Here is a 16,898-nt window from a genome sequence, read left to right as displayed (position 1 = left end):
CCCTTTGAGGCCTTGTGTAGTTCCACTGTGGGGTCAGCACAGAGTCAACACTAAACTTAGACTAAAGATGAACATTTGACTAATGGAAATATTTGACTTGTCTTCATGTTAACCAGGGCTTCAGCATCTTACTCAACAACACTTCATTCAACAGGTCACATCTGTGGTTGGATGAGTAAACTACACGTTTGGGAGCAGCAAATTGGTGCGCAGACTATTTTTTCTTATCCATGGTCTCCGTGAAAGCCAGAAAGCCTCGTGCAGAACATCAGTGCCATTATTGCGCTATTGTTTATCATATAAATCACAATGCAAAGCCATAAGCCCATATGAAAATGAGTAGGCCTACTGCAGGTTCAGGAGCATTACATCAGGTTAGCGTGCTTCAGAACGGCCTCCAAGTCAGCACTTCTGACACAAACCAGAGACAGAGGTAGCCTGTTACATGGCACCACATTGCACCATCCTATTCAGTTACCGTACGTACACTTCCTCTGTCCAGTGGTGTAAAGTAACCCCATGTACTGTACTCATGTACTGTAGAATTTTGAGGTAGTTTTTAACTTTACTGGAGTATGTCCAATTTTCAGTACCTTTACTTTTAGTATTTCTACATTGCAGTATTGAACTTTTTCCACCACTGCGTCTTGTCAGGTTTTAAACAGGAAAACAGAAAAACAGAAGACCTTAATCATGACAACACAGCAGGTTGAGGCTACAGAAGTGCGTTGTGTTATTTTGCAGTTCTTTGTAGTCTCAGGGTCGTTTAAACTTCATATTAAGCCATAAGAATGAACAGGAATGTTACAACTCATTTTATTTATTCACATTGCTAATGCTAAGTACTGTAAATCCAGTAGTAAGTAGGTCTAATAAAACAACAACAACTAGGCTATCATGTATAGCCTGACTGACATGGTTACGTTATCTCCTGCAAATATATTTAGTGTAGACTAGATGGAAAACAGTATCATTTTAGTATAATTATATACATACATATACATATAGTTCCTCATAGTAAAGTATACCTTTTAAGCAGTTAGTTGCTACTATACTATATTTATACAGAGTATATGGTTAAGACCACACAGTAAATATTTAAATTAGGTTAGGCCAGGCAAAACAAAGCCATCACTGTAACCTATAATGGGGCAATTACCTCTAATGGTTCAGGTTATTAGATTTAAGCAACATGCTGGATGTACACTGGATGACAGATTACATGTTAGATGTGGATCAGGGGTCATTGCCATGCTGGATTGTGGTGGAGATTTTTTTTCTTCTAATTTTATTTTTGCCACGGACATACAAAATGAGTGGACAATAATATTACCAGAAACACATAAAGACATAGCCCTGAATGACCATAACAGGTCTATAACTCTGAGAGTGTACAAATGGAACCAAAAATGGAACCGTCCTCGAAAATAAAATGTTTAAGAACCACTAGTACTGGCTGGACTCTTATGTCCTAATTTACTATGACGCCACAGTGTCATAGTAAATCATAAGTCATACATGTTCTGAAGAAAACCTGGAGACTTGACATTCAGTAACTGGGTCTTATAATCAAAATAAGAACATTATAGTGGTGTGTAGAAAAGAAAATCTAACATTTGCCACGTTCAAGACCAAGTCTTTGACATGTTTGTCTGTGTACGTACAAACGTACCCCTGATGTGGATGCTTCAGAAAGATGTTTTAAGAACAGTAATGCTCAGGTTCAGTGATAAAGTCCTCTTTATGACACATTGTGAGCTTGTAGATCTGCTATTAAAGAGGAGGATAAAGAGGAAGGCATTTAAGTACAATTTGATGCCAACACTTTCATACTTTTACTCAAGTACATTTTGAATTCCAAACTATTACTTGTAATTATTATTTCTACATTGTAGTATTGATACTTGAGTACTTTTTCCACCACTGGCTGTTACTTTCAATGAGAAAATGTTCTGATGGATCCAATGAAGTTATTGAGCCACAAGCTCTTGTTAATACTTTCCAATGGTTCAATTAGAAAACACACAAACACGCTCAAACAACGTTCTCTTAAAAATTCGAAATCTTTCTATGCGTTGTGAGCTTGCCTTGTAGATCTGCTCTTTGTTTTGCTACTTTTGTGTGACAATCATGTATGACGAAGTAAGGCATTCATTTATGAAAAGAAAAACATAAAAAGTTGAAATATGGAGATATAAAGGTTTCTCCCAGACAGCAACATTAATCAAGACCTTATTTGGAAAACATTTTCAGCGGCAACTATCCCCAGCTATCTGAAATGTTTGTCATATCACAGTGCACAGTGTCACACTCATCAGGCGTTATACTGAAAACACCCACTGTGATGAAAAGAACCTCGTAAAAATGTTTCTCTAGCTTCATAATAGTTCACAGCTGTGGCTCATCATCCTGAAAAATATTGTGTTCTGACAATGTTACCATTTATTATTCAGACACGTCACACAACAGGCTCTGAAGCAGTGTTGATTTAGACAGCCCATTTTGATTTAGTTTAAGTCATATCTTCATATTTTCATCTGAAAAGTCATAGTTTTAGTCTAGTTTTAGTCGACTAAATATAAGATACAATTGATTTAGTCGACTCGACTAAAAGAGGATGTAGAGAAGTATTGTTGCCTTTAAAAATTGTAAAATAATAGGAGGTAGGCCTAAACGCATGTGTTTAACGTGGATCTGTATCAGACAATAGGAGGGTGGTTTAGTTTTGTTCTTGTTGTTTTGCAGTTGGATATTGCCCACTCTGCAGCCATCGCATGCCTAGACAGGGACCCTCTTTTGTGATCCTTCCCAAGTTAACTTCCTTTTACGATTTTTCCACCACCACGTTTTTGGTGGGTGGGGGTGCTGGGGGTCATTTTGTTTCCCTTTTTAAATATGGGCCTGTAAATTATTTCCAGACTGTAACAAAGATTAAGTGCTCTACAAATAAACTTGGACTTGGAAAAAAGCAAGATGTTAAATATGTTTTGGTTTTGTGTTGTGGCAGTTGCTTGTTTTATTTTGATAGTGACAGTGAAAGATGGAGGAACGGTGGACAGTGACCAGAGGAATGACACAGCACACAGTCACTGTCCAGGAGTTGAACCGTGGACATGCTGAACAAGCTATTTTGTGCTCCTGTGGTATGAGTCCTAACCATTGGGTTCTCCCCCAATTATGTTTTCTTTTGGTCTGGTAAGTTCACCACTAAAATGCCAACATTCAGCAAGAGGCATCTCAGATCTTGTTACTTAAAGGTATCCCAAGCTTTATCTGTTCCGTTCTGTTGAGGTAAGTTGATATCACAGAACGCTGGTAAATGGTCATGTCTGATCCCCTGCGACCATACCTCTTCCTCCTGTAGATGGCGGTAACTTTCCTCCTGAAGTACTGACCGGAGAAGACATAGAGCAGTGGGTTCAGGGCACTGTTGAGGAAAGCCATATAGACAGAAACCTGATGTCCAACATCGAGAGTGTGGGACCACGTCTCCTCGTCCAGCAATTCCTCATCACAGAGTGTGTCGAGGAAGGTGAAGAGTTGAAATGGACCCCAGCATATCAGGAATAGCAAGGTCACAGCATACACAAGCACTGTGGCCTTCCTGTCATTAGCCTCTTGTGAACAAACACTCTCCCTCCTCTTATTCAAAGATCTGACTATCCTGCAGCTACAGAAAACAATGACCAGAACAGGTAGAACAAAGCCTACCACATTTAGCAGGACTTGGTTGGCCAGTTTCCAAGAGGCATCGAATCCCAGAATACAAGACATTGAATTATAAGCCTCATAAAACTTGACCTGTCTATAAACTAACGTAGGTATGCTCATCAAAAGTCCGAACAACCACAGGATAGTGCAGATCACCTTGGCGTAAAGTGTCCGTCTCATCCACCTCGCCTTCATGGTCCTCACAAGAGCCAAGTATCGGTCAACGCTGATCATGGCCAGAATGTATATACTGGTGTAGAAATTAACTATTATGGAGGCGTTGACTATCTTGCATAAGGCTTCCCCGTAGAGCCAGTTGAATTGGTTACTGATGTACAGTGCCCAGAAAGGGAGGCAGGCCAGGAGAATGAAGTCGGCCAGTGCCAGGTTTCCCAGATAGATCTCTGGCACCGTTAGCTTATCCTTGTGGATCAGAAACACCAGCAGGACAAAGCTGTTACCCAGAAGCCCCAACCCGCACAGGGTGAAGATATATGGAGGGATCACGCTGTGGATCAGGTCCCACTCTTCCGAGTCATGAGGAAACTCAGTTGTGTTGGGTGGGACGCAGGCGCTGATGTTTTCACAGCTGCTCACCGTGCTCAGTATTATCCTGGACAGAAGACGGACTGGCTCCATGTTCTGCAAAACATGATAATACATGACATGAGATGCTTATGTGAATTATTATCTGGGGGAGAACGCCCACCCCCCATTAACCTTGTAAAGGTTACATTAACTACAATTAAACTTCAGAACTCATTTCATTATTGCAACCTCATATAAATTATATATATATACTGTATGACAGTGGTTCTCTACCTGTGGTACGTGTACCACTAGTGGTACATGGACACCCCTCTGGTGGTACTCAGAGGAGTTTCCCAAAAAGGAAAAAAAAAAAGAAAACATAAGTGAAATATTTAGGGTCTCCAGCCGTGCTGAAATGAGCTTGATGGCACAACTAGCTGTTAATAGAGGATGCGAGAACGGATAATCACATTAGAAACATCATCAGTTAGCACGGAAGTTCACAAATGTAGTATCTAAATCTGGACAAAAACAAAAAAATCTCCATGAATTCAAGGAATAAATTGGCCACCTGTGTTAACTGTGCATAGCTGAATAGGATGGGGCAGGTCTATGCACCTGTATTTTAACATCAGTTATTATGGCGGTACTTGGAGAGACACATATTTTCTGAGTTGGTTCTTGGCATAAAAAGGTTGAGAACCACTGCTGTATACATGTATTATATTTCCTTTTAATTCAAAAGGACCCTGGGTAAAATGCCAGGCTTTGCCAGCCCATGCAAATGTCTTACCTTATGTAAGTAAAAAAACAAAACAAATATACTGTAGATCCTTTAAATGGTAAAAATGGAAGAGAAGAAGCTCGCTTGTGAAATAGTCCAACTGCGTGTGTACAAGTCCTTTGGTCAGAGAAGGAATGGATGCTGGAAGGGAAGCTCACAGCAAACAGAGAACGGTCGTGTATATAAAAGTACATTCCTCCACACCCGTGGGCCAGGGTGCGCAGTACATCAACTTGTATATGAAAGTGTCAAAATGTGGATCCTTGTGTGCTTGAGATAAACTAGGTCCAAGATGCAGGACGAAGAACCATTAAACCATTATACCAACAGTATGGAACATTGATTCCTGGATGGAAACATGTCATTTATTATTGTCAGAGTGATGCTATTGCATAATTCATACCAAAACACTTGGTCCTATAAGGCAAGGTTTACAGGACTGAGCCCTACACTATACATAACATCTGGAGTAGCTAACCAATCATAAGACTTGGGCTTAAGCAGCCCTTTACAACTCAATCTTCAACCTAATACCTAACTTGTAATGAATGGTGTCCTAACAAAGCCATTATTAAGACCTTGTTGTAACTTGTAGAACTTTGTCTAATATCATATATTTGACTTTTGACCAAAAGACATTGTGCAATTATTAATTGTTAATTGCTAAGAGCAGAAATCAGTAATAGAGCTTATCTATACTATAATTTTGTATAGATCTATCCTAAACTTAACAGGAAGCCAGTGCAAAGATGCAAGAACAGGGGTGATGTGGTCCCTTTTCCTAGTATTTGTTACAATTCAGCAGCTGCGTTTTGAATGAGCGGTCGATAGTTTTCTTTGGCAGGCCTGTATAAAGTGCGTTGCAATAATCTAGTCGGGATAAAACAAAGGCATGGGTCAGTTTCTTGGCATCCTCTAGGCAGAGGAAGGATCTGACTCTAGCAATATTTGTTAAATGATAAAAAGCTATTTTTGTAACATTACTAATGTGTTTAAATGAATAATGCCAATGAATATATTGTGGAATTTCTTTTGGAATTCTTTATTTCAAGATATAGTATAAGTGTGTTTTAAGAGACTACAGTATATGCACCACTTGACAGTAACAGAATATTACTACAACACTAGACCTTTAGCTGGCCTCATGTGGTCTGAGGTTTGAAATTACCCCTCGTGTCTAAACAGAGTTAAGTCATACCTTGGTACTCTCTGTGTATTTAGTGGACGAGTTAACCTTGACATTGGTACGACTACTAGACTTCCTCCATTTCCTGCGGAACATTACATGTCCAAACAGTTCTCTGGCCCTTTGCTTAAAGTGTTTCCCCACAATCACATACAAGAACGGGTTCAGTGAGCTATTGCTATAGCCGAGGTAGGTAGCCAACTGGATGCCAATGTCCAACACGTCGGCCCACGCGCATCCATCGTTGACCTCATAATAATCCAGGGTGTCCATGAAGGTAAAGATCTGGTACGGCAGCCAGGAGAGGACAAACACGGCCGTGACGACGAGCACCAGCTGAGCTGCCTTCTTCTCCACCCCGGCTGTCGTCCTCCCGCTGCGGCATTCTCTCACCGCCCGGTTGTCCTGGAGGTAGGGCTGTCACAGTTATTACATAATAATCGTTTAATCGCGATTATTTGACATAATCGCGATTATTTTTCATAATCGTCATAATCGTTTCCATGTTGAAACATCTCTCTATATTTTTTTTAAGTAAAAAATTGTGGAAATAGCAGATCTACAAGCTCACAACGCGTCGCATCGCGACGCGTTGTGAGCTTGTAGATCAGCTATTTCCACTATCAATGTTATTTTTTTAAGTAGTAAGTTGTCAAATATGTCAGTCATTTCTTTGTGTATTTAGGTTATGTGTCATATCAACCATGTGCAACTTCAAAGCCTAAAAGCCAAACAGAAATGTAATTGTCAACGACAAAAACACAATTGAATCGTTAATCGCAATTGAGTGACAATTAATCGTCATGTAAAATGTCATATCGTGACAGCCCTACCTGGAGGACTCTGACGATGTGGTAACTGCAGAAGGACACGATGGGAACGGGGACGAGAAAGCACACCACGTTGACGATCATGTTGTAGCGCAGCCTCCAGCCCTCGTGTGGGTATTCCATGTAGCACGTTTCCACGTCGTAGTGATCGATGAACTTCACTGTGCGGAACAGAATGGCGGGCAAGCTGAGCAGAACGCCGACGACCCAGATCGCCAGGCAGATGGCGCGGGACGAGGCGGCCCACCTCTCGCGTCCCCGGGACAGCGGTCTGGTCAGGGCCAGGTACCTGTCCACGCTCACCAGCGTGAGGAACAGCACGCTGCAGTAGTAGTTCATGGAGATGACCGTGTTGACCAGCTGGCACATCAGCTGCCCAAAGGTCCAGCGGAAGTCGTTGACGATGGTGGCCACCCAGAACGGCAGGCAGGAGAGCATGAGCAGGTCGGCGGCAGCCAGGTTGCCCAGGTAGATGTCAGCCCCGGTGCTGCAGCGCTTCTGGACGCAGAATACACAGAGCACGAAGGAGTTGCCAAACATGCCGAGAAGGCAGATAATTGACATGTAGGCAGGCTGCATGGTGATTACCCAGTCCCAGGCATCTGTGTGGTTACAGACAACGCTCTCCAGGGCACCTGATGAGTTTGAGATCATTGTGAAAACTGTTGGAGGGCAGAGCAGCAGGAGAGATTTGAGTGTGTGTGTGAGAGAGAAAGAGCGACATAGAGAGAGAGAGAGTGCCAGAGGTAAACAAAATGCACTGGCTTCCTGTTAAACACCGTATCAACTACAAACTCCTCCTTATCACCTACAAGTGTCAAAACGCCCTGGCTCCACAATACCTCTCAGACCTCCTCCATGACAAACCTACTCTGTCACGGAAGCTGCGGTCCGCAGACTTCGACCTCCTCTCTGTCCCCAATGCAAACAAGCGAACCTTAGGCGACAGAGCCTTCAGCGTGGCAGCCCCCACCCTGTGGAACTCTCTACCATTGGAGCAATTATTAATTGTTAATTGCTAAGAGCAGAAATCAGTAATAGAGCTTATTTATATAATTTCCCAGCCCTTTCCTTATAAGACAATTCAAACTTTTCATAAGGATTTGTGAAGTTAACAAACCCACGACCTATGACATCAACACCATCAAACAAAAACAAACATCCAAAGTTTGATTTAATGAATTGCATGTGATTTTCTTATTATAATTATAATCTAACTAATTTACGGAATGTCTGTCCGCCGTCTATCTACAGTACTCTGAGTCTGATGTCATAGTACTCGTCACAGACTGGCCTGGACATGGGACACCATATTGACATAAACGGGTGAAACAGTGCCCATATTTCTGACATCACTGATACCGCTGCCTGTACTGCTAATGCGTCGCCGCCATGGTAAAAGCCGCATGCTGAAACAATGCCCAAATTTAGAGATGAGATGACTGACATCATTGATACGTCTGGGTTCTCCACCATTACTTCTGAGACGCCTACATTCAATCCCTCATATACTGTGCAGTCACTGCACAATGGAATTATCTAATTTCAGAGTAGAGAGTCTATTTGTTACAACGAGTTTGACCATTGTTTTGCTTTAAAAACTGTTTTAATATCTACTGTGAAAATAAAATGCAATGGAGCTCTCAAGGCCCAAAAGTGGAACTACTTGCCTAATCCACACCCAATAAACACTGAGGCACAATAAAAGTATCATTAAAACCACACACACACACACACACACACACACACACACACACACACACACACACACACACACACACACACACACACACACACACACACACACGTCATGTTTTATATAATAATAATAATAATAATATAATAATCTTTATTTATAGAGCACGTTTCAGACATAAATGCATTTCAAAGTGCTTTACATTCAGGTTTAGAAACAAAGCAAACAAAGCAAACAAGAAAATAAACACTTTAAGACATTGTAAGAAGTTAAAAGAGAGAAAAAAAAGCTGTCTCTTAAAGTCCTCAACTGAGGTTATCAGTCTAATTTGTTGGGGGAATAGGTTCCAGATCTTTGGTCCATAGCTACCAAAGGCAGCCTTGCCATATTTCTTACCATTTATTGATGGCTCAGTCAAAAGTCCAGCACCAAGTGACCTAAGGGGGCGGGCTGGGACATATTTCTCTAAAGAGTCTTTCAAATAGGAAGGTGCTAAGCCCATTAAGGCTTTAAAAACAAGTAACATAACTTTAAAATCTATCCTAAACTTAACAGGAAGCCAGTGCAAAGATGCAAGAACAGGGGTGATGTGGTCCCTTTTCCTAGTATTTGTTACAATTCTAGCAGCTGCGTTTTGAATGAGCGGTCGATAGTTTTCTTTGGCAGGCCTGCATAAAGTGCGTTGCAATAATCTAGTCGGGATAAAACAAAGGCATGGGTCAGTTTCTTGGCATCCTCTAGGCAGAGGAAGGATCTGACTCTAGCAATATTTCTTAAATGATAAAAAGCTATTTTTGTAACATTACTAATGTGTTTAAATGAATAATGCCAATGAATATATTGTGGAATTTCTTTTGTAATTCTTTATTTCAAGATATGGTATAAGTGTGTTTTAAGAGACTACAGTATATGCACCACTTGACAGTAACAGAATATTACTACAACACTAGACCTTTAGCTGGCCTCATGTGGTCTGAGGTTTGAAATTACCCCCCGTGTCTAAACAGAGTTAAGTCATACCTTGGTACTCTCTGTGTATTTAGTGGACGAGTTAACCTTGACATTGGTACGGCTACTAGACTTCCTCCATTTCCTGCGGAACATTACATGTCCAAACAGTTCTCTGGCCCTTTGCTTAAAGTGTTTCCCCACAATCACATACAAGAAAGGGTTCAGTGAGCTATTGCTATAGCCGAGGTAGGTAGCCAACTGGGTGCCAATGTCCAACACGTCGGCCCACGCGCATCCATAATTGACCTCGTAATAATCCAGGGTGTCCATGAAGGTAAAGATCTGGTACGGCAGCCAGGAGAGGACAAACACGGCCGTGACGACGAGCACCAGCTGAGCTGCCTTCTTCTCCACCCCGGCTGTCGTCCTCCCGCTGCGGCATTCTCTCACCGCCCGGTTGTCCTGGAGGTAGGGCTGTCACAGTTATTACATAATCGTCTAATCGCAATTATTTGACATAATCGTGATTATTTTTCATAATCGTCATAATCGTTTCCATGTTGAAACATCTCCCTATATTTTTTTTTTAAGTAAAAAATTGTGGAAATAGCACATCTACAAGCTCACAACGCGTCGCATCGCGACGCGTTGTGAGCTTGTAGATCGGCTATTTCCACGGCTATCAATGTTATTTTTTTAAGTAGTAAGTTGTCAAATATGTCAGTCATTTCTTTGTGTATTTAGGTTATGTGTCATATCAATAGCAAAAAAGTGCACAGCACACCAGTCCTTGTGAGGTGCCGGCCAACGGGACAAATACTAACAAAATCATCGGCAGCTACGAGTGTGCGGCTCTACACTTTTTTTGTTAGTATGTGTCATATCAGCCATGTGCAACTTCAAAGCCTAAAAGCCAAACAGAAATGTAATTGTCAACGACAAAAACACAATTGAATCGTTAATCGCAATTATTTGAGTGACAATTAATCGTCATGTAAAATGTCATATCGTGACAGCCCTACCTGGAGGACTCTGACGATGTGGTAACTGCAGAAGGACACGACGGGTACGGGGACGAGAAAGCACACCACGTTGACGATCATGTTGTAGCGCAGCCTCCAGCCCTCGTGTGGGTATTCCATGTAGCACGTTTCCACGTCGTAGTGATAAACTTCGATGAACTTCACCGTGCGGAACAGAATGGCAGGCAAGCTGAGCAGAACGCCGACGACCCAGATCCCCAGGCAGATGGCGCGGGACGAGGCGGCCCACCTCTCGCGTCCCCGGGACAGCGGTCTGGTCAGGGCCAGGTACCTGTCCACGCTCACCAGCGTGAGGAACAGCACGCTGCAGTAGTAGTTCATAGAGATGACCGTGTTGACCAGCTGGCACATCAGCTGCCCAAAGGTCCAGCGGAAGTCGTTGATGACGGTGGCCACCCAGAACGGCAGGCAGGAGAGCATGAGCAGGTCTGCGGCAGCCAGGTTGCCCAGGTAGATGTCGGCCCCGGTGCCGCGGCGCTTCTGGACGCAGAATACACAGAGTACGAAGGAGTTGCCAAACATGCCGAGAAGGCAGATAATTGACATGTAGGCAGGCTGCATGGTGATTACCCAGTCCCAGGCATCTGTGTGGTTACAGACAACGCTCTCCAGGGCACCTGATGAGTTTGAGATCATTGTGAAAACTGTTGGAGAGCAGAGCAGCAGGAGAGATTTGAGTGTGTGTGAGAGAGAGAAAGGGAGACATAGAGAGAGAGTGCCAGAGGTAAACAAAATGAGGGAATAAAAGGACAAAGGGACGAGCTTACGCTTGTGTACATTTATGGTGAATAATTTTGAAAAACAGTGCTCAAACCCTTTTAACTGTGTCAACAACCATCATTTCAGGAATTGGTTCATAATGGATTTAATGGAGTGTGAGGGGAGAAAGGAATTGCTATCAGTGGGATACACAGTCGGTGCATGCCGTTGTCAAGAGAGGGATGTCAGTAGCAACAGATGGCCAAGCTCCTTGTCAGGACTCAGGATGATGTATAGACTGAAGGCCGCTCTACGCCTAGTAATTTATGAGAAGCCTACATGTGTACGTGCATGCACCCCAGTACATGCACAACCACAGTCATACACAAACCTCGGAGTTCCCCGAAGTTCTTCTTTTTTGCAACGCACTCTTGAAATACCACCACCTCACCACTTGAATCAGATCCTTTTCAGGGGTGCAGTGCTACACAAGTTTTCCATACTTTCCAATAACTGTGCTAAGAGGGCAGAGAAAACAACATGCTGCACTGTATGTGTCAACGACGAACTCTATTTGTTTTTGGCACTGAAATACTAGACATTAAAACGATTTTTAAGTGACTGTCTGCCTGAAAATGTGGTCTGTTTCCACAATGTTCTACCCCCACACAATGGCACAGCCCGACTCTTGACGAAGAGTTCCTGTTTGGCATCGCAAGCCTTCATTTTGGGAACAACAAGGGGTGTGCCTGGACCACAGCCTGGCTTAAGTCAATGTCTGGCAAATAAAAGTTGGGGTTGGAATGAGACATAATAAGAGAACGACCATACGCGTACGGAGGAATATGACCTGTGTCACCACTGGAAAATCTTTGTTTTTAGTCATGCAGACATTGAGTCAGAAACAACACCAGAAATCACTTAGCCTTTAACTGTCTCCGTTCTCCTCCACACTAGTCTTTTGGCTCAATGTTCAAATGCATTGGAAGGATTCCACAAGGCACACAATATAAATATGCTGAGGGTTAGCTTTTTATTATACGATTATGTTCTCATGTAAACAAAAATACTTTATGTACATTTCTAGTTTATTTACAAAGTTATTACTTTTCTTTTTTACACAGAATATATAACACTATATGGTTTTATATATTGCACAGAATTCAGATTTCAACAATGGTGATATCATTATTTATTTCCAAACTGATTTCTGTGACATTCTGACACAAGACATTTTTTCCACGTACTGTAATACCTACCACAGTAATCTACAGTAATTGTAAAGTCTGCTCCAGCTCCCAGTGCACCTTCATTGTCATTCCTTGAGCAACCGTTCATGCCAGGGTCTTCAGCGTAGCAGACTGCTTTGAACTTGTGGAACTGACTCTCACTATCCTCCTTGTCAGCTGCTCAAACACTTCCTTGACCTTTTTACGGAAGTTCTTCCCCACAATGACGTAGAGGATGGGGTTCAGGACACTATTGAAGAAGGCCAGGTAAGTGAAAATCTGGTTGCAGATGTCCAGGGCGTGGTCAGTGTCGCACCCCGCTAGTATCCCAGCCCGGTGGAGCACATCCAAGATGCTGACAATGTGAAAGGGAACCCAGCAGATCAGGAAGGCCACGAGGACCGCCAGCACCAGCAGGGTGGCCTTCCTCTCCGTGTTCTCGGCATTGAATCGCTCCATCGTCTGCTTCTTCAGGGCATGGATGATCGCGCAGGTGCAGTAGGAGATGATGGACACGGGTATGAGGAAGCTGAATATGATCAACAGCGTGTCAAAGACCATCCTTAAGGAGGGGTTGGGATAGGCCAGGTAGCACGCCGTGACTTTATACTCAGGAAGGTGCTCCACAGCCCTGAAGACAAGGGTGGGAAGACCCATAATCACACCTAATCCCCACACCAGCACACAGCCCAGTTTAGCATATTTTGGCCTGCGCATCCTTCCGTGGGACATGGCGTACACCAGCGCCACATATCGATCTATGCTAACTAGGACCAGGAAGTAGATGCTGCAGTAGGTGTTCATGTTGATGCCCAGGTTCACCAGGCGACACATGACAGAACCAAATGGCCAGTTGAATTCATTGGCCACATTGACAGCCCAGAAGGGCAAACAGGAGACCAGGAGTAGGTCAGCTGCAGCCAGGTTCTTCAGGTAGATCTCAGCCACGGTGCAGGTTTTCTTGTGGAGGCAGAACACCAGCAGCACAAACACGTTGCCCAGGATTCCCAGCACACTGACGGTCAGGATGTAGGTAGGTTGCATGGTGTAGAGCCAATCCCAGCCAGCGTCTTCAGTACACTCACTGCCATTGGTGTTGTTTTGGTCTCCATAGAAGGTTGTGGTAAAGTCCACTGGGAAACTGTGATGAGATACAGCATGTGTGGACAAGAAGATACACAGTAAGAATTTGCCTATGTCACAAATAAGAGAACAAGAATTACATTGTTTCCTTAAACATGGCCTTTGGCTGAAGGTTTCACCTATAGAACCTAGTGAGATTTTGTATTCATTTTGTGTCAAAGGGATTTTTTTGTACCAAGGATGTTATCTGATACTTTGTTCAATGCTGATTGATATAGTGTAGAGTGAAGTCCTGTTATGTCTATTAAGATGTTAGAACATGATAACAAATTGAATCATAGGATTGTACTTGAGGACCTTTCTATTGTCACCTCCAGGAGTGATTTACTGTCCCAATCAAATCGTTTCAATAATAGGTCTATAGCTCTGTACTTTCATAACATGTTTATTCAACATCAGTAATACAATAAATTAATTTACACATATTCACCATAACTAGTTGCATAGCCAGGGTAGTCAAACACCCCATAAAGCCTATAGCATAATAAGATTATTTACAACAACAGCCTTACTTACCATCGAAGGAATAAGTAGGAGGTTATTGAGGGAAATGTCTCATAATATTGTAATAAGTGCTTTACAATTACAAATAAAGAGACAATATGTTATGCATGATAATAAGTTTATGGTGAATATTCAGTATGTATAATTCAGTATATAAAGTGTTACCAACACATACATTTTGGAGAATTAAATAAAAAGTGGGTTAACAAAGTTCAGCTTGAGTAGTGAATGAGGACAACCAGCATCTCTGAAAGGACACTTCAAGTGTACAATGTTGTAATGTATATTTGATACCAGAGAGTAAAATCTCGAGCAAGAAGCAAAACAAAATAGTTTTCTCCATACCTTGTAGGCTGGAGAGTCATCCTTTGTGAGTGTACTCCTGTATAGGTCCAGATGTGGTGTGTTCTATAATCTGTTCTGTCCTGGCGTCTCAGCACACTCCTCTACTCTCCTCTGCCTGTAGTTTCTGTGTCTGTGAATGACTCCTAAAGGAAGAGGGAACCCCAAATGTATATGTGATGCCAGTCACTCAAGGCAAAGAAGGCTTTTCTGGTCTCCCTCTCTCGCACATTCTCCTCCCTCATGGGAGGGGTGTAACTCAAGAACAAAATGATTTAGTGCTCTCTCTCGCTCTCTTTCTTTCTCTCTGCTCCAAACTTCTCCAGTGTGGTGCCAAACACTACACATTTGTTTGAGTTTTATATACAGTAGTATGGCTCATTTGTGCAGTAGTTGGAACCTCGAAGTGAGTTTAATGAGAGGCTAATGTAAGGCAGAAGCTGGAGTGTGTTTAGATAGATATCCACTGACATATTTCAACTGCTGTTGGTGGAGTTTGCTGACAGAAGTTGTTGAAAAGTTTGCCATTTTCAGTCATGTTGCCATTTTGAACTCCCTTTGGATTTTATTTTATTTGGTGGCTTTAAATTCAATTTCTCAGTAAAGTGCACCTTCATGTTCCCCAGAGGATGGCCCTTCCAATTCCACACATGTTATTCCTAAACAAGACAAATACTGTACTGGCTGGATTAGCATGAAACCTGCTAAACACATTTATGATCCCTGGAGGATGAACACGATTGATTTTGATCCTACCCTAAGCTCAAAAGACACTTTGGTTTTCTATTATGGTAATTTATTTTTTAGTTTACTTGATTTGTTTTTAAATAGCTTTTGTTGTTTACATATATGTGTGTACAACATGCCACCTCCAGAAGTTCTCATGACTCCTCCATTATGAAGCTGAAGAATTATGAATTCTACCGTACCTAAGATCAAAACGGAGCAGTACAGACTTTCCTTTGTGCCAACAGCTATCAGACTATATACAATGTATTGTTGATTGATTAATTTCTTTATTGATCATGAAATAAAACATAATTATGTCACATGTAGACATCTGACCCACCATAATCGCTTAGTATGAGGTGTGAATGAGGTCATGTAGTGTGGTGCTGGTGAGTGTATAGAGTTCAGGACAGGGACGTGCTGGGCCCCTGATTCAGCCCGGGAAAAAGAGTTGTAGAGGCCCTCATTGCGCGCTATAGAGAGAGATATAGCGCTGCTGCTACTCAAAGATTTGCCATTTCAGATCATGACAAGTGACAAGCCAGTGGGCCAATTACATGAGTTATATTTCGTCATAGTCGGGTGGAAACCTTGTATGTCCAAAACCATTTTAAAAATGATTTAAAGTAGTGAAAACAGCAGATCTACAAGCACACAACGCCTCGAGCCTTGTATGATGAAGCAAGGCTTTGCTTTGCGAAAAAAATTACAAATTTGAAACTTGGAGATATGAGGTTTCTGCCCGACAGTGACGATTTACTTTGTCGGCCGCCCAGCCCCCAAAATGGAAAGAAGGCCTACATTTTATTTTTATTCTTTTCCTAATGGCCGTCCTGGACCGGCCGGGAAAGAAACGGCCGTTTGGGAGTTGTCCCGCTTTTCCCAATGGCCAGCACGTCCCTGGTTCAGGAGGTGCAGGATATACACTCACTCTATACACTCACCATTCCAGGATGTGCTAATGTGTCCCTGGGCACATATGAAGAAATCTCTGAGTGGATGTGTGGGTGTATTGAACTTTGGGTGTTGTTTGTATCGTACTGTTTTGGTATTGTCTCTTGATTATTAAAATGTTATTTATACTGCTACACCCTAATTTCCTTAATAAAGTGTATCTCATCTCATCATCATCATCATCATCATCGATCCGTCGATCCATCATAGTTTTCAGGGGCTACTGTTTTTCAAACAGTTGACTGTATGTCATTACATTTCAAGGAAAAGGGGAACAGGAAACCGCAGTGAATAACACTATTTTACTGGCCTATAAACTCAAATTACAAAGGAAGAAATTAAGTATGGAAGAATGTGTCACGCGTCATGCAGCTGTTTAATATTAGACCCTTTATTACAGCAGTTGCTGAAACCTAAAACTGAGGAACACAGCAGGATGGGTGCTTATTGTACATTTTAATGCAATAAATACAGACAGTACTATGGGCCCTATTATGTAGGGCCCATGTTTTTTAAATATTTCAAATAGCTGATCTGCAAGTTCACAACGTGCAGATCAGCATTTG

General features: G+C 42.3%; 2 protein-coding genes across 2 annotated transcripts; both read right to left on the bottom strand.

The window, feature by feature from the left end:
- Positions 1–3,237: 3,237 nt before the first annotated feature.
- On the bottom strand, positions 3,238–4,350 carry bdkrb1 (bradykinin receptor B1; the record flags this gene model as incomplete). The annotated part of the gene is made up of 1 exon (XM_080750964.1): positions 3,238–4,350. One exon carries the CDS (start codon positions 4,348–4,350, stop codon positions 3,238–3,240), a length of 1,113 nt encoding a protein of 370 aa, XP_080607090.1.
- A 1,868-nt stretch (positions 4,351–6,218) lies between these two features.
- On the bottom strand, positions 6,219–14,672 carry LOC308306062 (uncharacterized protein; the record flags this gene model as incomplete). The annotated part of the gene is made up of 7 exons (XM_080750963.1): positions 6,219–6,617; positions 7,046–7,677; positions 7,910–8,060; positions 9,759–10,151; positions 10,712–11,212; positions 12,817–13,801; positions 14,653–14,672. 7 exons carry the CDS (start codon positions 14,670–14,672, stop codon positions 6,219–6,221), a joined length of 3,081 nt encoding a protein of 1,026 aa, XP_080607089.1.
- Positions 14,673–16,898: the final 2,226 nt, after the last annotated feature.

Source organism: Nannobrachium achirus (genome assembly GCF_963921795.1).
Source record: "Nannobrachium achirus genome assembly, chromosome: 20".
NCBI lineage: Eukaryota > Metazoa > Chordata > Actinopteri > Myctophiformes > Myctophidae > Nannobrachium > Nannobrachium achirus.
Note: the sequence above shows the minus strand (reverse complement) of the source record. Positions and strands in the feature narration are given on the sequence as shown.